General features: G+C 47.5%; 1 protein-coding gene across 7 annotated transcripts in view; it reads left to right on the plus strand.

Moving 5' to 3' along the window:
- otud7b (OTU deubiquitinase 7B) overlaps positions 1-16,429 on the plus strand; it is a 33,143-nt gene that overhangs the window by 8,768 nt on the left and 7,946 nt on the right. For 2 of the 7 annotated variants that reach the window (XM_060064515.1, XM_060064516.1), the window contains exons 2-11: positions 5,904-6,174; positions 6,795-6,968; positions 7,504-7,776; positions 8,850-8,951; positions 9,839-9,966; positions 10,794-10,900; positions 11,225-11,352; positions 11,903-12,058; positions 14,308-14,422; positions 15,247-15,325. In XM_060064515.1, coding sequence (XP_059920498.1) covers positions 6,090-6,174; positions 6,795-6,968; positions 7,504-7,776; positions 8,850-8,951; positions 9,839-9,966; positions 10,794-10,900; positions 11,225-11,352; positions 11,903-12,058; positions 14,308-14,422; positions 15,247-15,325 — 1,347 coding nt within the window. In that variant the 5' untranslated portion in view covers positions 5,904-6,089. The remainder of the gene's footprint in view (positions 1-5,903; positions 6,175-6,794; positions 6,969-7,503; positions 7,777-8,849; positions 8,952-9,838; positions 9,967-10,793; positions 10,901-11,224; positions 11,353-11,902; positions 12,059-14,307; positions 14,423-15,246; positions 15,326-16,429) is intronic. The other 5 variants (XM_060064517.1, XM_060064518.1, XM_060064521.1 and 2 more) reach the window with 5 other exon arrangements.

Here is a 16,429-nt window from a genome sequence, read left to right on the forward strand (position 1 = left end):
GTATGCAGACTCAAAAGCTTCATGTTAATACATTATACATGATGTATTTGCCAATACATCCCTGACCTATAGATTTCTCTGGTATTTAACCTGACTAGAGTTTTGGAGTTGGAAAGTACTCAGTTCATTCTGTTTGTATAAAACCTGACTGAGTCGATTTGATTGAGGGAACCGCATGTTAACTTGTGTAGTCTTTCAAAGCCTCATTGTGTTAGAGTCTAACACCTTACGCGCTGCTCTGATCCTAATGCTCATTGTATGCTAGGGCCTTATGCAACTCTTCCCCCCTTAAAAAAAGCACATTGCATTGAGTTCAGACACGACACATCCAGCCGGCGGTCCCAGGCATTACTGCAGAAAATGTCAGGCTTGGGTCTCATGTGTTCCAGTGTCGTAGCTGTTGTTTCCATACAGTGTTGAATTATTTCACTGAAGCGTGCTGTGTTTACCCCCAGCTCATTACGTCGCTGTAATAATGAAAGCATTGTCCGGTTCTGCATAAACATGTGGTCTACTAGAACAAAGGCTTTTGTTCCAACTAGCCACCGTTGAATCCCTCTGTCCGATTACTCATATGTCTTGAGCTATGGTTTGCTACACTGTTTTCCCTACATGCATCCAGCAGTTGTGCAGAATCGTTACTGAATTACTAGTGCCACTTCAGTCATGCACCGATGATTATGCTATAGGTTGCATTAGCCCGTGACTAGATAATCAAAGGTACCTAGTCCTACACTGTGATTGTGTAGAACAGACGCAAGAGTACAACAAACGGCGGACATGGTGCATGCTTGAGATATTGTATTATATGAGGCCATTATCGTTGGATCGCGCCAGAAGCCTACTGGAAACAGGGTTCACACTTAGACCTTCCTGCGCCCATAACCAGCAGCCCTGTCACTTATCAGGTTTATCATTGGTTAATGGGGGTGTGTGTGTGAATTTATGGTGACCGATTTTCTAATAGAAGAATAAGAAATACAGGCAAAAGCCATCGGTTTCCTGATGGAGGGATTCCAACGCATCCTCCAGTTCTCTTTTCTTCGCTGAGAAATGCAGACTTCTCTATGCATGCACCCAACGTAGGACCTGACCATGGTTGCTCATGGTATAGTCAATGACGCACGACAGTTGGTCAAATGTATGCAGGTATCCGCTGATTGCACGACTGCTCACTGACAGGTCATTATCAGGTATTGGTTTTGGCACCAATCCTAAATCTCAGTGTCTCTAGCATTACTCCCCGATCAGTGATCTGTTGATTTCTAGATCTGTGAGTCTGCTGCTGTGTTGAGCTGAGTGGCTATCTGCATACATCCAGGAGGCGAGCTGACGGAAAGGCTTGGTGTCCATGGGGACAGCTATGAACACTTTCTCCCCAACCCTTAACCACTCACCTAAGACCTACACCCGAACCAAACGTACCAATTTAAACCTTCCTTAAGCTAATACTTCCACACACTCAACGCTTCAGCAGATATTACCTCCAGGGAAGCCTGCATACTTCCCTTCACCCTGCCACCAGTCCACACAGAATGCCCTCATCTCCTCCCCCTCCTGCTACTGAGAGGGAGCTGTGAGATTATGTAATGGTCCAGTCGGTGTTGGCTGACCGGTTTAAACCACATCACCACCGCTGAGATCCAGCCAGCTGAAGGGCTGCCATGATGTCACCACACTCGCCTTCTGTTTTCCTTCTCTCTGCCGTTAATCTTATCTCTGGTCTTCGTTCAGCGGTCGTGCACGTTGTTTACCTTATCCCCCAAGCGATGGCGTGCCTGCACGCTGCCCAGCCCCGTCTGTGAACATCCAGAGATAACAGCCCCCGATGTCTGGCACTCAGTCCAGATCCATAGAGACAGCACAGCCCCTTTTCACTTGAAGTCACTTAATGTCAGTGATTCAAAGGAAGAGTTCCTACCTAATGTTACGTGACATGTTACGAAGGTACCGGCGAGTTCATATAAATACTAAGCAATTACTTTACGCCAAAAGAATATTCACAATAATTAATGATCAGAGTAATAAGATTACTTGTTCCTAGTGTCCCATTTCTATTCTATTATCCGATGGGCCTCCAGGAATTCCAGGGCAGGGATGCAGCATCCACCTTCTAACCCACATTACAGTCATACTCTCGAACTCAACACTGGGCGCTGCAGGGCCCAGCCCTGCCTCCGCTGGTGCTTGCTCAGGCTCCCTTATCTTATTACTCATATGATGTTATGAGGGCAGACGGATGTGCCTCACATTTACCATCATCACAGGAAAAGTTTATTTGAGTTGAGCTGAAGAAACACTGACACATTTATTATGGAGCTGGTCACCTTTCTCTCTCTCTGAGCGTTTTTCAACGGAACAAACAGTCGTTTCAACGCTCTCCCGGAGCTCCTGGGATGACGCCTTCTGTTTTTAAAGCGTGATTTATTGTCCTTAAATCAGTTAAGTTTAAATGGTTTAGCTAGGTTGCCGGTTGCCCTCTGGGCTTTAGGTGATCCCTCTTGTAATGGGGAAAGGGAAAGTTGTGTCCTGGGGTGAAATGGAAGCATAACAAAGCCGCACTAAGGAGCAGTGACACTCGACGACTCCTTCCCCAGCTCCTTACGTTAATGGAAGAATTCTCTGCTGCCTATTTTCCATGAATCGCTACAAGTGGTTAAGTGTAGGTAGGTGTTGCCTAAGATGTTTGAGTAAGGTATAAAAAAAAACAAAAAAAGGAAAGCAATATCAATGAGATGGCTAATGCTGGGGAGAATCTTTCCACTTGAAGACACCCTGGGCTAGTTTACCTTCATCTCTGGAGTGTACCTGTTTGTCAGTGTTCTGTAAATGTAGGCCACCTCATATTGTGTGACCCAGCATGCTTGCACAGGGAGCCATGACGGAGGGCTTGGGTCGGCGTTTGCAACACCTTCTGCACCGACCGCGTTCTCCGCCATCCCATCTCTGCCGTACCGTTACTGGTCGTCCACTCTTTTTCCTCTCGTCTCGTGTGCTCTGTGCTAGCTCTAGGACGACTGTTGATATTTAAAATGCAATGCAAAATGTTATCAACTGAGTATCTCTAGCTTGGTCCATACTTATTTAGACCATCTCATTATCCACCTTGAACCAAACAGTTCTTTGAAGTATTGTGTCCTAGTTGTGACTTGGGAATTAGTGATGAATGGATCCGTTTCTATAAGTCTACACATGTGAAGATAATGTGTGATGAAGCTGCAGTAGAAATGGGATAAAATCTCTTTGGTCTGATTAGTTTATATCTCACCTAGTATACTTTCATGCTAATGCAGAGAAGATATTAAGTTCCCAAGAGAGGTCTGTTGGAAGGACAATGGGCCTGTCCTTTAGGCCGTCATCATATCCTCGACACTTAAACAATCTATTATTTTACATGCAGGTGGCTGTTTTTAATATTTGATGCGACGACTTTGAATCAGATGTTTATTTAACATCATTTATTTAACGTTCTTGAATATTATGACTGCATGCCTGCCCGGTACAGCAGAGATACAAAGTTTTAAATGGAGCTCATGCACTTAACTTGCATGGTCATTAATCTTGTTCACCTCGTTTTAGCGCTTGGCTGCCGTACAGAGAGGTGGTGGCAGCTTGGCCTGTGTTCTGCATCATTAGGACACAGACAACACAGAAACATATCTTTCCCTCCTCAATGTCAGAGCAGCAACGCCGACAATTCCCTCTTAATATGGCTCGTGTGTGTGTGTGTGTGTGTGTGTGTGTGTGTGTGTGTGTGTGTGTGTGTGTGTGTGTGTGTGTGTGTGTGTGTGTGTGTGTGTGTGTGTGTGTGTGTGTGTGTGTGTGTGTGTGTGTGTGCTAAAGCAGTATAATACTTTGCCCTAAACTGTAGTTTTTCTGTGAAAAAAGATCCTTAGCTCATAGAGCTGTGTATGCGATTTTTGTATTAATATTGCTTTGCTGTATTTATTGATGTCGCAATAACTTTATTGTGACCTTCCAGTCACAATAAAGGTTGGGATGGCAGCATGAACATGAGATTTGCATGCATTGATAATAACGACGCCAATATTTTATCTATAAACCAACAATAGACCTACATAAATAGATATGCCAGATAAAACATATCATGGCATGTCTGTGGTGCACATTAAGGCATTTAACTAAGGGCTTGCATGCATGCCAAGCCCACTTCCATAGCTGGAGTCAGCAGCACGGATGTGCTGGTCACGGGTCCCTCCTCCCTGCCCACCTACTGTGACACCTCGCCAGGGTGCGGTGACCTCCATGCCGGCCCTAATGATCCAGGCCTCACTTCTGGCTCTCGGATCGGCTCAGCTCAACCCACGTGTTGTCAGCAGCTCCTGTTACGTAACGGCCTCCCCTCCTCCCTGTCAGACAAAGGCTCAGCCGGCCAGGACAACAGATCATTGGCCCAGGACGTCCGTGCTAGCTGCAGGGTCTAACCCCACCACCAAGCCATAGTCGAACCGTCCTCCGACTGGAACAAACTTAAGGCAGGGAACAGGGTTTCTATGTTTACCTGGCGTGGTCCCCCCTGTATGGGTGGGAAGACGATGTGTGATGCTAGCTACCAGCCTCCACCTCTGGCTAGGAGCTAAGGGGTTGTATCTCGTAAGGACGTCAATGCAGACCTGCCATAATGCTCCTTAATTTGGCTATAATTTTTCATTTCATATTCAGGTGACTCTGGGAAATGTATTTTTAAAAGTGTTGCATTTGCCTTCCTTGGGAACACATTCAAATCCCCAATCTGAGTCAGATGTCCAGCAGTCTTTATTTACAGGTACATTATGTGCTGACAGTGATAACATGACATCCTCCTGGTTTGCATTGCTGTGTTAGGACACACTGTTCATGCTCTCTTCACATCGTTCCCTCAAGACAATTAGAGCATTTTCACAACATATTATCCAGCTGTCGTAATGTGGAGCTACAATTCCAACTCAAACAGCATAATAGGATGGGAAGTAAGCATAGAAGGGGCGTGAGTGGATAATTAAGGATTTGGCAATAACAGCACCACCCACTTCCTTTCCAAGTAATACAAGCCCCACTGCTGTGATAATGGGTCATTGATTGGTTCGATTAATGTCCACCCACTCAGACTAATTGGCCCCATAATTAACAAACACCTTAATGGAAGTAGCTTGGATACATTTTAAACTGAATTAAATGAGTCATGAAGTGAATTGTGTCCATTGCTATCTGCTCTCCTCTTCTCCGCGTTGGCCCAATAGCACTAACGCACAATACCATGAAATAAGTGTAGTCAGCTGTAAAGAGAGAGGAGGAGGTGCGGAGGAGAGAGTGAGTCATGGTAAACTTAGCGAGAGGAATCTAAAACCAAGCAGAGCCACCACGGAGATGAATTGTCCTTGTGGTGAATAGCTGACCACAAGCATCCTTTAGCGTCACTATGACTATGTAATGGAGTCATTTATCATCTTAAGATTGAGGGGGTGGGGTGGCTGTTGTGTGTTTCCACTTTATGTAATATTTGCAACTGCGGTTAATGTTCCAGTCAAAGAAATTTGAGTTATTCACACCTTTAACTCTTACAATGTAACACAATTTGACCATTACCTGCTAACTGGATGATTGAGTACCAGCGGAACACAATATCATCATTACCAAACTTTATTCAGCATGACTTCCAGCAAATGCAATAGAAATACATATAGCTGTGTTTAGGTCCACACTGTGTCGTGACCGCTTAAGGTCAAAGAGTTCAAAGGTCAGTTCGAGCGGAGCAAAAGGCCTGTGCCCCCCACCCAGGCCCTTTGCCTTACAATGACGTCAAGTGTGGCGGGCGGCTGGGCTTGTTCTCACCTCAACCCGTGTCATCTCTGGTCTTGGAACCGGTACCGACTGATTCTGACGCCATTGTTCTCTTTTTCCAGGTGTGCCTGGCAGCGTAGCGTGGAGTAGAGAGCGGCTCCTCCTCCTCCTCCTCCTCCTCCTCCTCCTCCCACCACCTCCCTGGCTGCGGTGGCCAGGACTGTTATCAGTGAACAGCTAGTCTGTCTAGTTGGGTTTAGTTTCCTCCGCTCCGATGCTCCCCCATCGCCCTGTCACTTCATGATCACATGACCGTGGATATGGACACAGTCCTGTCCGAATTTGTGCGTTCAACTGGAGCCGAACCGGGACTGGCAAGGGATCTTCTGGAGGGTACGTACCCCCGCAAAGCATGATGGGAAATTCTGACACTGCAATATTTACAGGAATGTATTTCTTTATGCAATAGTATTTTTCTGTGTTCAAAGTTGGTCACAGTAAATAGTATGCTTATAAGTCATACAAGATATACCTAACTTATATAATAATGGTATATCAATAGTTCCAATAAAAAAGCTTTCTGTGACACCCTTGTTTCCTTGAAGTCAGTTCAAGTGTGTGGGTGTCCGTGTGTGGGGGGGGGGGGGGCATCCAGCTAAATGGTAGTTTACCCCCTTTGGCACAAGTCTGCCGGTAAGTAAATGATACACTAACAGATGGTATACAACACACGCTCACACACACATACACCAAATACTCCGCTCTCTTGTTACCTAGCAACAGCATAAGCTCCATATGGCTCCAGGAGGGAACTGTAACGTACTGCGACGCCTCGGCAGCACGCAGGAGCCTGCTCCCGATCCTGATGTTCACCCACGCAGCGGAACGCACCGGTGGCCTTTACATCCACACACCGAGCCGGCGTGCGGCCGCGTCGTGACGCGCCGTAACTCGCTCTTTGCAATTTGTGGCGCCAGCCGTTCCCCCGTCTTAACCGACCTCTGCCCCCACAGGTAAGAACTGGGACATCACGGCGGCCCTCAGCGACTTCGAGCAGCTGAGACAGGTGCACGCCGGCAACCTGCCGTACTCCTTCGGCGAGGACAGGAAGTACCCGCCCCCGGCGGAGAAGGACATGGCCCGGGTGGGCCGGCCCCTGCTGCAGCGGCAGGAGGAAGTGGTGCAAGGTGAAGCCCCCCCCCCCAGCCATCCTGTCATGTGTGTGGTTCATAAACATGTTAGGAATAGCAACACTTCTAGATGCAAGTGGGAGGCGGTGTCGTTGCCAAGGAAAATATGAAAGTGTGAAGCGCGTGTGGTGTGAAAAAGGTAGTATTTAAGTCATACTGACATTTACTTATCAAAAGAATCAGTTCCTGTGGGGTTTCCACTGCTTAAATCGTGTTTGACTGGTAATGTATACATGAGGATGAGGAGCTGGGAGGGATGGAACATGCCCAGAAAGGCCTGGTTATGACCTGTTTTATACTGCGTTTATGACGCTATCTGAAATCTTTATTCAGGCTTTTTTTAGACTAGGTAAATAAAATGCTAAATGTGTGTCCAAAGGATTACATGCCATGTTGCAGTGAACCAGGGCTACAGTCTAGTGTGCACATAACAGGCTCCATTTCACAACAATTTTTTTTTTGTTTAGTAATAGCTTCTCAACTCAAAGGACAACCACTTAACAGTCATTTTGTTTTGACTAACAAATGACAGCGCCTCCAAGCTCACTGCGGCCATCTTGTCTCGCCGCCCCCCCAGCAGCGACGGAGAAGCGTCTGTCACGCGGCATCTCCCACGCCAGCTCCACCATCGTGTCGCTGGCGCGCTCGCACGTGTCCAGCACGGGCGCCACGGCCTGCGACCTGCTGGACATGCCGCTGTGCACCTTCCAGCTGCCCGACCTCACGGTGTACCGCGACGACTTCCGGGGCTTCATCGAGAGGGACCTCATAGAGCAGTCCATGATGGTGGCGCTGGAGCATGCCGGTGAGTTGGCGGGGCCTATCTCTGACCTGAGTAGGCGGGGCCTATCCCCGACCTGAGTGGGCGGGTTCACACCCCCGGAGCGGGTGTGGTTCCAATCCTCGACAAGAAGGAGGTTTACAGACGACACTGCACGCACATAAACAACGTTGTTATGATGATTCCATAACAAACTCCAGGCCTACATTAAACTTGTCATTTCAATTTGATTATTTGTAATCAGCGCCCCCGGATCGGAACACAGACACGGCGTAGTCGCAGTGGAGTGAGACCTAACATTTGAATGAGACATCGACCACATTTCAACAGGAATATTTATGTTATGAAGTCAGATCACAGATATAACCTTTTGCTTATGTTATTTATGTGCTTCTCGGTGAATGTTCTAACCTTTTTAATTTAGATTACGAAACATACTTCACTAAGATGCGGAACCAAGCGATCTAATCATGCGTTACTTTCCCAAGTGCAGTTTGTAATTTGTCACGTTTAATTTTCATGGTGGCATCTCATGCCTCCCGGGAGCCATGTGACTGAATTCAGGACATGGGATGTTCTTAATTTAAACAGTAGCCAGCTATCTGTTCAAACCCATCCCAGATGGTGTCCGCCACAACCAACCCGGGATGGGATCTGGCACAACAGAAAAGAGGCCAGACCCGACCTGGGAGTGTCCACACCTGACTCTTAATGTGCCGGGCGTGATCGGATCCCCCAAAGAGTAACCGATACCCAAGACAAGATATTGTCTTGGCAACAACATAAGTCAACATATTGGAACATGTCGATCAGATGTCTTTGCGACTGGGGGATAGGCAGGTTGAACTGTTTATGAACCAGGAAGTGAATGAATAATAAGGAAGTTGTCATGCCACACCCACGCTACAGTGGCTTCAAATGATGTGGAACGGTGCTGTAATTCATGGAGGGGGAGGCCGTCAGTTGGGATCTCCGCCTGGTGGCCGGTGTTTTTCCAGCGCGGAAAGTTCACCGCCGGGGAGCCAGGCGCTCGGGTTCAGCCCCTTGTGTTTGTGCTCCAAATAGCCGCCTTGACACTTCCTGCCTCTCCTCCCCAGGTCGTCTCAACTGGTGGACAAGGGTGGGCCCAAACTGCCAGAGTCTGTTACCGTTGGCAACCAGCGGGGATGGGAATTGCCTGCTACACGCCGCCTCTCTGGGTGGGTACCCCAAATGTCCCTGACAAAGCACCTACACACACACACACACACACACTGGCACACTGGCACACTGCTACAGCAGACGTTCACACTCCATTAACATTCATTATGGGAGCACTATTGTTAGTTCAACGGCTAATTGCAGCTCACGGCGTTAACGGTGCGTATTACACTGGCGTTGCCCGCTGAAGAGCTGTAGAACGGCAAATTAATTGGGCTGTAAGTGATGGCCAGGCAGGGTTCCAAGACCCCTCATCACTCCACTTATGATATACTTCATGACTCATGTACCCTGTATCTCCATCCTGATGTTTTAAAAAAAGAGGCCATCAGCTCGGGGCTGAACAGGCCCAGAAGCATGGTGCATGTGTTCACGGAGAGGCCTCTGTGCTATCAACGGGTATAATAGGACCGCCACATTTGAATGGAACACAGCTGGCGATGTGGCTTTATGAAGCATCTGTTAGGCGGACCTGTTGCCCAGTGCAGTTAGCCAGCGGACAGATGTGTGTGGTGGGATAAGTAGAACCAGACTCTGTCTGCTTCTGATGCTCCAGCCTTGTTCTGCTATCGGCCCTATGCCCTTCAGATGAATAGAATAATACTGGTCATTTAGTAGTGCTAAAGCAATATCTTACCTATTTTGCATATTTGTCTTAATATCCACTCATGCCCAAAATGCGAAATTGGTCTTTACATATACAGGTACAACTTTTGTAGGCTCAACGCAAGTTACACGCAATAGTTACACATAATGGATGGGTTAGGGTTATCTGAGTGTTAGGGTCCATATCTGAATACTTAGGGACTCCGTAGAGAGACGGTCCAGGGAGCCTTCTCCGAGGTGGGAATGAGCCGACCGTCATGCTGCGTTTTTCGGGTTGCAGGGATGTGGGGCTTCCACGACCGGGACCTGATGCTCCGGAAGTCCCTGTACACGCTGATGGACCACGGGCTGGAGCGGGAGGCGCTTCGCCGCCGCTGGAGGTGGCAGCAGACGCAGCAGAACAAAGAGGTCAGACCCTAACCCTTTCCAAACATTACGTGTACGAGCACTCGCTGTCCATCATCATCCCCATCACACGTCATCGTCACTGCTTGAGAGCGGGGGTAAACGGGCGTGGAGTCAGCTGAAGCTTTTTACCTGCGCGAACGCAGCGCAATTGTCCTCCTCACACACATTAAGGACGAGGTTTTTTCGTTCAAGTACACCTCGCATGCAGGGCTGACAATTTCAGCCAATGCATTAATTTGTGTCAACAACTCGCCGCAAGTGAGGGCTTCTGACAATCAAAGCAAACAATCTTTATAGAAGCGTGTGAAGTTTAGGTGGCTGGTTCTGCACAAACAAGTTTTGAAACTTCCCAGATATAAGTAGGAGGATAACCTAAGCCGAATGTGAGTTTCACACCTCTGAAGGAATCATATTGAACCAGATATGCATGCACGATAGATGACGGCATCAAAGACGACCAGGTACTCAGGGCGGGGCAGGAAATCTGGAAGAACCAACAATAGTTTAGGGTTTGCACCACAACAATGGGGCCAAGAATAACCGAGTATTGGGTGTGAGGTTCAGAGACCTGCGGCCTATTTTACCAGCTGAACTGTGTAGAGGTGGCCTAGGCCAGTTTTGAGGAAAAACCCTTAGGCTAAGTTTGTAGCCTCTCAGAAAGAAGTTTCTCAGAAGAGTTACACGCAGAGTGTGTGTGTGTGTGTGTGTGTGTGTGTGTGTGTGTGTGTGTGTGTGTGTGTGTGTGTGTGTGTGTGTGTGTGTGTGTGTGTGTGTGTGTGTGTGTGTGTGTGTGTGTGTGTGTGTGTGTGTGTGTGTGTCCCCCTCAGTCTGGCCTGGTGTACACAGAGGAGGAGTGGCAGAAGGAGTGGAACGAGTTACTGAAGCTGGCGTCCAGCGAGCCCAGGATACACTACAGCACTAATGGCACCAATGGGTAATGGCTACCTCCCACTCCTGCTCCTGTTCTGGTCTGGTCTGATCACGTTTAGTCTAGCCTGACCTAGTCTACGCTGAAATAAACCCAAAGTACTGATTCTATCTGATCTCGTCTGCCTAGTCTAGTCTGGTCCGATCTTGGTTAGTCTGGCCTGACCTATGTTACACCCTGAATAAACACAGCCTATAACCAAAAACACCATGAGACCAGGATGCAGCCCTTCCACCCTTCAGATACACAGCATAGACGAGGTGTTTCAGCTGGTGTTTGTTGTTGTGTAAGTTGTGTTGATGCTGTTGGTGTGTTGATGTTGTTGTTCAGGACGGAGTCTGCGGAGGAGCCGGTGTACGAGAGCCTGGAGGAGTGCCACGTGTTCGCCCTGGCCCACGTCCTCAAGAGGCCCATCGTGGTGGTGGCCGACACCATGCTCCGAGACTCTGGGGGAGAGGGTAGGACACACACACACACACACATACACATACACATACACACACACACACAGGGCCATGTGGTGTTCTTGGTGATTTACACGTAGACCAGGGGAACGGAGATCTGATGGGCGCGGACTGGTGTTTTTATGCCAGGTGTGACTGCAATCCGTCTCACCGTAATGGCCCGATGACCGCTGCTTTCACCTTAATTCCATTAGTATTCTCGCCTGATGTATTATTCTTTCTGCTGAAAGCCAGGAGACGTGACTAGTTGGCTTCCGTGTGTCTGGAGTCACAAATGCTACACTGCCAATTTGATGAAGAGATAGTAGCCATGACTAAGCCCATAGCTAGTTCTTAGATTGTCCTTGGCTCCCAGTTGGTACTGAGCCCAAAGCTAGTTCTTAGCTAGTCCTTGGCTCTTGGCTAGTACTTCGGTTTTTAATTTGCTCAAAACCACAGACTTCAGGCTTCCTCTCAAAACGTATTCAGTTTGGACCACATCTAACATTAAACCTGCTTTCCCGTGAGGTTTGACTTGGAGTGTTTGGTGAATCTCCCTCCCCAGCGTTCGCCCCCATCCCATTCGGAGGAATCTACCTTCCGCTGGAGGTGCCGGCTGCAAAGTGTCACAGATCCCCGCTGGTGCTGGCCTATGACCAGGCCCACTTCTCAGCCCTGGTGTCCATGGAGCAGAAGGACGGCTCCAAAGAGCAGGGTAAAGGTGTGCCTTCGCTCATACCGTCCCAAAATGAAAAGTGCTATATAAATAAAGTTGCCTTGCCTATATCCCCAGGAAGGAGGAGTAAAACGATGAGCCGCTGTGTGTATATCAAGATGGGGCTTAATAAGCCCCAAGCAGAATGATACATGCTGTTTAATAACCCTGGAGGGCACAGTGCTGCTAGTCAGGAGAATAAAACCCATGTTTTCCTTTTAACTGTGTCTGAAGACAGTGTGTTTGCTCAATAAACACGCTCGATACGGGTGTTAAAATTGTCAACACACTAGATCCCGCACAATTCTCACTGCCTCAACGGCATAACTTGGCTGCCATGCGATCGGACATGATAAAGTATGTGTGTGAAATAAATGTTGACCTGACATTGTAAGCAGCTAGATTCTATGTTGCTAAATAGCTGTGTAGTACTGCTTGTTAACAAATTCTTCAGGCACTAGGTCTTTCAAGCCACCAGACGCTTTCATTGTCCATATTTGAATAATAATAATAATAATAATATCTTTATTTTATATTGCGCTTTTCAGATACCCAAAGTCGCAGATTACAAAGTCATAGAGGGGGGGGGGGGGTTATTAGAGACAGGGGGACAGTACAAGCAGGACACATTTACATTTACAGGCAAAGAAGGGGGGGGGGGTATTACAGACAGGGGGGGACAACACAAGCATACACAGCACAGGCAGAAAAAAACAGAGTTATTGAGGTGTAACAGGGGGTAGAAGTGTAGGCAGTTGGGTAATGATGGCTAGGGATAGGGAAGATCATAGGCTTGGGTGAAGAGGTATGTTTTGAGGCGGGACTTGAATGTTGTGAGTGAGGGAGAGTGGCGAACAGATTGGGGGAGGGAATTCCAGAGTCGGGGTGCTGTGCGTGAGAATGCTCTGTCGCCAAAAGTTTTTAATCGGGATGTTGGTGTAGTCAGGGTGAGAGTGGAGGAGGAACGGGTGGCTCGGGAGGGGCGGTGGGGGAGGAGCAGGTCAGACAGGCAGGGGGGGGGCTAGGTGGTGAAGAGCTTTGAAGGTGAGGAGGAGTATTTTGAAGTTGATGCGCTGCTTGATGGGGAGCCAGTGGAGAGAGTGGAGAACGGGAGTGATGTGTTCACGGGACCGGGTGTGGGTGAGGAGGCGGGCAGCAGAGTTTTGGACCATTTGGAGTCTATGGAGGGAATGGGGGGAGATGCCAGTAAGGAGGGAGTTGCAGTAGTCGAGGCGAGAGGAGATGAAGGCATGGATGAGGGATTCAGCAGCAGGGGGGGGGAGGCAGTGTCTGATTTTGGCGATGCGGCGGAGGTGGAAATATGAGGTCTTGACGATGTGGCTGACATGGGGAGTGAAGGTAAGGGTGGGGTCCATGATGACACCGAGATTGCGTACCAGGGTGGAGGGGGTGATGGTTGAGGAGTCGATGGTGAGTGAAATGGGACCAGTTTTATTGAGAGTGGATTTGGTGCCAATGAGGAGGAGCTCAGTTAGAATAGTATGAATTGAGACGATTTACCAGGATTCACTCAAACTTCCTGTCCTACAACACCAAGAAACACACTGAAGAGCTCTCTGTCTCTAGACAGAATGATCAGTAGACCATGATCAATGATCAAACAAACTCTTTATTATTCAGTAGAGTAATTTCTTGTTAAGATATTCTGCCTTTACTCGCTCTTGGTGATGAAGATCATCTCTAGAATTCAGCCCCAGGCTTACAGCTATTATTCGGTGTCATCATTTCCATAACGGGCTGCTGCTGTGTTTTTGCTGAAGCCGTGTGAGCACAGTGATGTAATGCACACAGCTGTACACACTGGCTGCTGCATCACGTCCACTGTTTCCTCTGAGTTCAGTGCTGAGCAGTCTTTGTGTTCAAGGATTGTTCATTTCCACCGCTCTCTCGCGCTCACAGCCTTCACGTGTCAATAAGACGAAAATAGATCTGTATAAGATTCCGATTGTTATGACGCTATTGTGGTTATGTGGGGGAACTGAGTTCGTTTTGTGGATCTATGAACAGCTGATCTTTTTGTTGCAATGGGGATTGTGTTTTTTCAAGTGTTTGCTTGCACGCAGTTGGAATGAGTAAAACACAGTATTTTCACTGCAATACATTTCAGAAATGGTACCATGTTTTACTGCATTGCACTGGGTTTGGGGTGGGAGGGGGGCTTTTACTTTGAAGTAGACCTATGGTATTTTTAAACCGAGCACTGACGGCTTGTTTCCCCTCTGTTGGCCCTACAGTGGTGATCCCTCTGACGGACTCAGAGCACAAAATGCTGCCAGTGCACTTTGCTGTGGACCCCGGGAAGGCGTGGGAGTGGGGCAAGGATGACACGGACAACGTCATGCTGGCCAGGTACCCCCTGCTGTGCCTTAGGGACCAAAGGGAAATTGATCTGGGTTTCCTGCAGAACCACAACACAATGTGCTAAACAAGGGAAAAAGTCTACAAGAATACGAGTCAATAAGAAAACACTTAAAAAACACAATCAAAATCATCAGAGATGCATTTGAGGAGGAAAGCTACAACTTGATTAGGGTACAGCTTAATTTAACAGCTATCTTTTGGTTGATGAGATAAATGACAGTTCTTTATCGACTGTTAATAAACACCCACAGAGACGTTTGGTCATTGCATGTTTTTTCCGCCGAGAAAAGACGAGTGGTTCTTAAAATGTTGAAACTGATGGAGTGACTGGGTAGTGGTGAGTGAGCGCTGCTTATGGTTACTCATGTTATCAAAATAACCGGCTCGTGACGCTCGAGCCCGGATTTTAGAAGGACAAAAATAAACCTGTGCTGTAGCAACAAGAAATACTGATTTAAAGAATAGTTTAAGTCTCTCTCGCTCTCTCTCGCTTTCTTTCTTTCTTTCTTTCTTTCTTTCTTTCTTTCTTTCTTTCTTTCTTTCTTTCTTTCTTTCTTTCTTTCTTTCTTTTATATATATCGGGGATCAACGCGATTAGCTCTCACCTCTATTGACATTAAGATGCGCTCAGTGCCTACCGTTATCAGCTGAATATAAATAATAATGTGGGCAAATCTCAAAACGTGAGGTTGAAATTATAATTGTGGAATAGTATTTTTCCAGTTAATCTCCAAAAGCTATGTTTTTTGTCAGTATTGCCAATAGTGATCTCTCTCTCTGTCTCTGTCTCTGTCTCTCTCTCTGTCACTCAGGGTGGCACTCTCGCTAGAGGCCAAGCTCCAGATGTTGCACAGCTACATGACCGTCACGTGGCTGCCCCTGCCTTGTGAGGTAAAGATGGAGTCACACACAGCCAGAGAGCCCCTGTCTCAACACGTAGGCAACAAGCTACCAATCGAAAGCCTGTCTCTCAACATATAGAGGAAATATATAGTTTAAATGTCAGCAAACTTAGATTTAATGCACTACAAAAGCTACACTCCTGTTGTCCCTCTCTAACCTTTCCTGAGGACAGGAGCTACTTGTATGGGTCTGTGTGGCCCGTCTCACCTGCTATCAGGTCAATGTTTCAGTCTACAGTTTCCTGGGCTGAATGTATAATACAGATCTCCCCTGTTCCATAACGCGGCCCAGGTGGACCCACAGGTCGGTAAGACACTGCCCCCCTGTCAATGGCCTCTCTGGTGCTTCAGTACATGTTTCTGGCTCGCCGCAGAGACATGTGGGAGTTCATGGCAGTTCTTCACAGTTTTAAGTCATTAAGGACAGGGCTTCCTAAACAATTGTCATGGTGTGGTGGTCAATGACCCACCTTTGGTGGAGGTACTTTGTTCCAGATTCCAAGATTCCTCGACTACATGTATTTTGCTCATCAATACAGTATACCCATGTTCAGTCTGGCCTTTCACATATTGTAAAATGCTTTATTATGGCTATCCCGAGGTCCACTGGCTGCGACCCACTTATGACCCATCAGTGAAACTTGTTTTCATCCACCTACAGTGAAGCTGGTTGACACTCTCCCTGTTCTCAGGTTTCTCCATATCAGAGCAGAGCTGACAGACGTTTCCTTAATCACTTAAGTACGGTGATGAGTCACACTTAAGGAGGACATTACGCTCCTGCTCATTTAGTGGCATTTGGAGTTAGGTGTTAAGATGTGTGGGTGATTGATATCGAGTCATGATATAATGTTTCCGTGCTCGTCTTCTGCCACCTGCTCCCCAACATGACTGTCTTGTACCCCTCAAAGTCAAGCATTTTAATGACTCACCGCCTTTTGCTCACTAATTACGATTCAACAACGTTTCAGTTTTTGTCGCCTTCATTTCCTCCCCCCTGACACCAGATTCCTCTCTGTTCGCTAGCTTGATTCACTCTGCTAGACGGTACACAGTGTTGTATTCATCACAGCCCACATCAGATAAGGCCCCT

Source organism: Gadus macrocephalus, chromosome 11, assembly GCF_031168955.1.
Source record: "Gadus macrocephalus chromosome 11, ASM3116895v1".
Classification (NCBI taxonomy): Eukaryota; Metazoa; Chordata; class Actinopteri; order Gadiformes; family Gadidae; genus Gadus; species Gadus macrocephalus.